At 34.7% G+C, this 7,004-nt stretch overlaps 1 protein-coding gene across 1 annotated transcript; it reads right to left on the bottom strand.

Annotated features, from left to right (window-relative positions):
• Positions 1-2,884: 2,884 nt before the first annotated feature.
• Positions 2,885-5,961, bottom strand: LOC139501047 (uncharacterized). Its single transcript, XM_071290002.1, has 2 exons — positions 5,147-5,961; positions 2,885-3,364 (listed from the first exon to the last, which is right to left on the bottom strand). The coding sequence occupies exons 1-2, from the start codon at positions 5,954-5,956 to the stop codon at positions 3,038-3,040; spliced, it is 1,137 nt and encodes a 378-aa protein (XP_071146103.1). The 5' UTR covers positions 5,957-5,961; the 3' UTR covers positions 2,885-3,037.
• Between the last annotated feature and the right edge of the window lie 1,043 nt (positions 5,962-7,004).

The following is a 7,004-nucleotide window of genomic DNA, read 5'->3' as shown; positions in this document are numbered from 1 at the left end:
AGGGGTGTACTGCTACTTGCCGTCTGAAACCTCTCATCTGACACTGGTCTTCAAGTTCACAGCCCATTGGTTATGTTAAACTTTTTATGATTTGTATGCCCCAAATCACATAGGTCAAGGAGGCATATAGTATTGCCCTTGTCTGGTCGTCCATACATCCGACCCTATCTTAGACTAGTAAAGTTATGCCTTTCATGTTGTTTCACATATACTTTATATGGGATAGCAATGATATTTGGTCAGTAGATAGACCTTGGGTAGTTCACCAAACAAAAAGATCACTTTGATCTACATTTTACACATGAGTGACTCGGTAAAATTTTTGCGTTTTTTTTAATTTCTCAGATACTAGAATTTATATTACCTGTCCCAAGTCAGGAGCCTGTTGTTCAGGGGTCAGACCACAATTCACATCCCTATCTATTCTACCGATTTTTTTAATTTTCACAGATTTATTACGATTTTTTTCTAAACTTTCTAACACCCGCTGCATTTTTTCGCCTGTCCCAAGTCAGGAGCCTCTGGCCTTTGTTAGTCTTATATCATTTTAATTTTAGTTTCTTGTGTAGAAATTGGAAATTACGGTATGGCGTTTATTATCACTGAACTAGTATATATTTGTTTAGGGGCCAGCTGAAGGACGCCTTCAGATGCGGGAATTTCTTGCTACATTGAAGACCTGTGGTGACCTTCTGCTGTTGTTTTTTCTATGGTCGGATTGTTGTCTCTTTGACACATTCCCCATTCCATACTCAATTTTATATCTTAAATTGTACATGAATCACCTTTCTACATATAAATTTTCAACCCATGTTTTAAGTCTACTACGAAAGAATTGCTTTCTGGAAGACAATAACTACTGAAATAACCCCTTGTTTTCTGGAAATCTTAAATAAGTTTACTGTGTAGAATGCATATACTGATATATATTTTTTTATTTTCATTTGTTACCTATTCTGACATCGGACTTCTTTTGAACTTAGTTTTACTATGCGTGTTGTTGTGTGTTTTTTCTCTCCATACGCTAGTAGTATTAGATGGTGGGGGTTGGGATTTCAAAATACACGTTCAACCCCTGCGGCATTGTTGCGCCAGTCCCAGGTCGAGAGCCTCTAGCCTTTGTTAGTCTTGCATGATTATCAATGTTAGTTTCTTGTGTATATTTCGGAGTTTACTAGTATGACGCACAGGGACTCGGTTAGCAGATTAAAATTTTGTAAATCAATGTTTTTAATTAATTTTCTTATTATTTCCTGTCTATTTGCATTACTATATTAACGTATTTGACGTTGCCATCACTAGGTTTTTTCAGTATATGGATATGGATAGTAAACTGCACATTGCCAGAAAACAAAGAAATAGTGATGGCAACGCTAAATACGTTAATATAGTTCTATCCATATCCATATACTGAAAAAAATCTAGGTTTTTTTCAGTATATGGATGTGGATAGTAAACTGCACATTGCCAGAAAACAAAGAAATAGTGATGGCAACGTTAAATACGTTCATATAGTAATGCATATGAAATAGACAGGAAATAATAACAAAAGTAATTAAAAACATTGATTTACAAAATTTTAATCTGCTAACCGAGTCCCTGTGGTATGACGTCCATTATCACTGAGCTGGTAGACAATTTTGTTAAGGGACCGATAAAGCACGCCTCTAGGTGAGGGAGTTTTTCGGTGCATTTATGACCCGACAATTATTCGTTCAAAGTTCATATTTAGGATTTTGTATATTTTTATAATATTTGCTTTTTTATCAATTATTCCGAGTCCTCATTGCGTTTTAATAATTTATCAGTTTATTGTATTCTACGCTATTCAAAAGTTACTTGTATTTTACATTTAACTATAATCCTTTCATTTAGATTAATTATCAAAGATTTATATCTGTCTTTAAGATAAAAGGTTTTGTAACAAAGAACATAGATAATTTGACACTAAGTGATAACTGCCGAAAGCCATTCTTGACAAACTTATACGAAGCATGTTTTTAATCCTTATTCCCGCTTTCGGCAAAACGCGAATTAATATTATTTATTAAAAGATATTTGATTGGTTCCTTTTCCGTATGTCAATCAGTCTTTTGTATTTCTATTTTGTATTTATTTTTATGTTGTTATTCAGTTATGTTTTGATATTTGAATTATATGGATGTGAAATAAATATGTAAACTTTCAAGCGACTTGGACTTTATCTAAACTACCGCTAGTTTCCCCCGAAACTAAGGAATATGAGAGAGGTGACCAACAACCTGGTCATACATTTAAGACCCATTGGTAGCCTTATAAATACATATAAAAGGTACCAGGCTTATTATTAGAATTACGCCAGACGCACATTTCGACTGTAAAAGACTCATGAGTGGCGACCGAATCGAAAAACAGAAAGGCAAAATATAGTACAAGTATAACGTGTTGATCGTCGGGAGTTACAGCTGAGCGGTGAAGCTCGTAATGTGACCTTTAATTGCTTACTTAAACTACACTGTGACGTAGGTGGAGAGTTGTCTCATTGGCACTCATACCAAATTATCTTCATTTTCTTTGTTCAGTGGACCGTGAAATTGGGGTCAAAACTCTTATTTTGTATTAAAATTAGAAAGATCATATTATAAGGAACATGTGTACTAAGTTTCAAGTTGATTGGACTTCAACTTTATCAAAAACTACCTTGACCAAAAACTATACCCTGAAGTGGGACGAACAGACGGACGGACGGACGTACAGACCAGAAAACATAAAGCCCCTCTAGTATCGTAGGTGGGTCATAACTTTGAATCCTTCAAATAATTGAATTTGCCTCATTTATCTTTTGGTCAACACAGAACGAAACATGAACTATCTAGAGACTGAAAACAGTATTGTAGTATTGTATTATTTTTTGGTTTTAAAAGCACTATATTGATTTTACTGAGTATACGTCTGATTTTCAATGCTTATTTCAAAATTTTACATGTTGAAACAGAACGAATATCAATATCATCATGTGGGCTACTCGGTCATGGTGTTCACATTCACATTGTATCAGCTATATATCTTCATGAAATAAATCCCTCAGGATTTTGTACAGTGCAATTGCTGTATCAAGGCTGGTTGGTAATGAAAGAGCGTTTTCCTTCATGTAAATTCCACATAGATCCCATATGTCTTCATCACAAACTTGATCTTGACGAAAGATGCATTCAGTTTTACAGACATCGATTTTATCTTGATCCACTTCGATTCTGTAACTTCGAGTTTCATATGAAGTCGGAATCATATACATGACCATAGGTCTGCCATGTGGACAATTCTGGTTTTTTGTAGGGCGAATCTGATGTATATTCCAGGTTGTCATCACGTCATTCAATTCGTTCTAAAATAAAAATGAAAGACATTCAATAAAACAGATGATATCTCTGCTAATTTGTCAAAATCAACAATGTGAATCTGATTTAAATTTCGATTTCTTACAACACTCAAATTCAAAGAATAATGGTACACGGACTTATATAAGCTGCAAACAAGCAGCTTAAGAACGTCGTCGTTCGACCTGTTACAAACTATGCATGCACTTGAAAAGTACAAGTAACTTAAGGAGCCGATTATTTTAACTCTGAGGGGAGGGGTATGTTTTTGCCGTCAAATATAATTAGACAATGAAAAAAGAAAAAAGAAATATTCTGAGTAAAAATAACGTCAAAATACATAAAAAATCGGTCACGCCGCGTAAAAAAATACTTCAAAAAAAAAGGGAAATGAACATGAACTGCCCCCGTTCAATCAAGTTAAATGGGTCTGGCCTTTATCCTTCATTAAAAAAATTCGACAGAAAATTACACGAGTTTAAATCCATTTTTTTAAACAAACAATAAAAAGCAGCACAAAAGTCCACTCTGGCTTATTGACAAGTTATGTTAAACATATCTGGACTATGTTGAGATATAAATTAAATATGTCGGAGTTATTTCGAATCTTGACTATTAACCCCGCATGCATGACAACGAGGTAGCAACACACATATACCTTCCCAACATATTACCCTTGTATATGAAACCAGACAGCCTGCTGATTTGGCATAGCCAGGAACAATATACACTGCTCGTAAAGCTGGTTACCCGTAGATTTCTTTATGCTAATATAACTTATAAGCCCATTTTCCGTCTGAAAAAGGCATGCTCATAAGGATTAGCTTTTAATGTACAATTAACGTATACTCATTAAGCGCACAGTACCTGGTACAAATGGAACGATGAGCACAGGGAAAATTCTAAGTTTGGATGTAACACACATTCTGATTATCTGAAAGTGGTTTTTTTACTATAAGTCATATACATAATTTTATAAACGTGAACATGACGTCATCAGCGGTTTTGTTCTCATTATTTGCTTCTTATCGAAACAACATCTAACATGTGATAAGGTACTACGCGAGTTATTAGGATGGAGCACAATTTGTATGTTATTTCTAAACTATTTGGCAGAGAAAAAAAATAGAAGAGTAATTTCTTATATGAACGGGTTCAGTTAAGTCGGTTCACGTGATATGAAGTTTCAGTTTTAAAGACCATATTGATAAACTGTCAAAAATATTTAATTTATATACGCTCGCTTCGAAATAGTTGTTTTAAAAACGGTTCCACTACTCACCAAGACTCGCAAAATCTTACTGTTTCTAAAGTTTGTGCTAATGAATTATATATATACTTTGACAGTATGCGTATATTGGTTTATTATTATTATTATTATTATACCGAATAATTAAACTTCCAATCTCTTACATATTTGTAAGTCACTAAGATAAAATAGGAACTGTACTATTATTTTTCTTAATTGAAATTTTATGGATCTTGTACTGATATCCCTTATATAGTGCAATATAATGTATGCAATGTGGGCTTTGCTCATTGTTGAAGGCCGTATGATGACCTATAGTTGTTAATGGGTGTGTCATTTTGGACTCTTGAGGACAGTTGTCTCATTGGCAATCATACCACATCTTCTGTTTTATATACTTTGAGTCAACATATATCTGGAAAACCGAAGTTGTCAGCTGGTAACCTATTATCATTTCGCAACGATATTAAAATAGAATCGTTAGTAGAAAAAAATAGAGGTTCAGTTTTGTTAAAAATATGTAATTAGAGCAGTAACTTACCTGAAGCACAGACATGCAACAATACTGTATCAAATTCTTATCAAGAAGATCGCCATTATATAGACCATCATCTACCAAGACACCGAGCTTTTCAATCCAAACCTGACAGCACTGGCGTCTCAAAATGTACCAAAAACTCTCTATTCTTTGATTTCCTGTGCTTGGTTCGTAAATAAAACTTTCTTTTTCAGCTAGAAAGTTTTGAAACGCTGCTACATGACCATTTTCTGTTCCATGGTCTCCACGTACTCGAGAAGGACACCCTTTTATCTTGCTAACAGCCTCCATATAGTAGCCTGCAATAATTCTGGGATTACTACTGGTTGAATATGCATTTAGCCAAATAAGTTGTCTGGAGAATCCATCAAGGCAGCCATTTATGCAGAGACCATACCGTTTTAGTTTATCATACGAATCAAGATGCCACACGAAATCTGGGCCCCTTGCAAAATAATGTCTCCGTCTTAATCTTTTCTTTGAACGCATCTTAACGCCAACAGGATCAAGAAGCTTCATCATCATTTCAACTGTATCACGAGGAACATTTAGTCCATTCTGGGTGCACTGAAGGTGCATCCAGCGGTATCCGTAATCAGCACCACTCGAAATCTTGTCTTGTATGAAGAGCGCTGCTTCCAATACATCTGTCTTTGACTTGCGCCGCCTTAATCCGGCCCCCTTTAGTGTCCTCTTTAAGGTTCTCATACTAATGACAATCCCATGTTGTTCAGCGAGGAACTTTAAGATGTATTTGTACTCAAATCCCAAACGAAAATAGAATTTACAGATAGATGTTCTATCAATATCCATTTTAATCTGAAATAAAAAAAAATAGACAGAGATTAGCACTCAACCGTTAATAGTCCCGAGCAGCCAATAACCTATTCAAAACTGCATTAATTTTCATATTGGACCCCCGTTTTATTTTTACAGCTAATGCTTGTGTATGGGAAATATATGGTTTATGCTTAGCTGTTTAAGAATAGTGAAAATATCGACAAAGACAGTTTTAAATCTTTAAAAAAAATTATATTTGATACGTGTTTTAGCCGTTTTGTATCCAATTTGAAGTAAACAAAAATAAAATAACACATATACATTGTCTCATTTCTATTCACTATGTACTATATAGATGTAGGCAGATGTGGTGTGAGTGCCAATGAGACAACTCTCTATCCAAATAATATTTTTTTTTTAAAAGTAAACCATTATAGGTCAACGTACGGCCTTCAACATGGAGCCCTGGCTCACACCGAACAGCAAGCTATAAAGGGCCCCAAAATTACTAGTGTAAAACCATTCAAACGGGAAAACTTTTATTGAGTTCTTAGCTAAATTAAAATAATTAGCTAAACTATTCCGTAATAAAGGTTATTCTGGCATTTCTTAAAGAAATTTCTTAAATTAAACGGACGATAATGCTTTATATAAACCAGTCGCAACATTGCCCCCCCCCCCCCCTCCCCGCGCCTGTACACCCAAAAAACTTCTTGGTCTTGTATTTTTCAAGTTTTGTGAGTTTCCTTATTGAATCCTGTTCCACTCCGTGTCCATCCTCTTTTCTAGAAATCCTGCTTGTGTCTACTGACCATTTTCATAAAATAATTTGGCTATTTACAATGAAAATTCTTAAAAACAAACCTTTCTTCTTTGTACTGTCTACCATTTCCGGAAGGCAATATACACGTGACAATGTCAAATCGAACGCGGTAACGAGAAAACCATCTCGTAATTACGACATAATTATGTTGTAATAACGACATAGCATGTCGTTATTTCGACATATTATGTCGTTATTACGACATGTTATGTCGTTATTTCGACATGTTATGTCGTAATTTCGACATATTATGTCGTA

This window comes from Mytilus edulis, chromosome 13 (genome assembly GCF_963676685.1).
Source record: "Mytilus edulis chromosome 13, xbMytEdul2.2, whole genome shotgun sequence".
NCBI lineage: Eukaryota > Metazoa > Mollusca > Bivalvia > Mytilida > Mytilidae > Mytilus > Mytilus edulis.
Note: the sequence above shows the minus strand (reverse complement) of the source record. Positions and strands in the feature narration are given on the sequence as shown.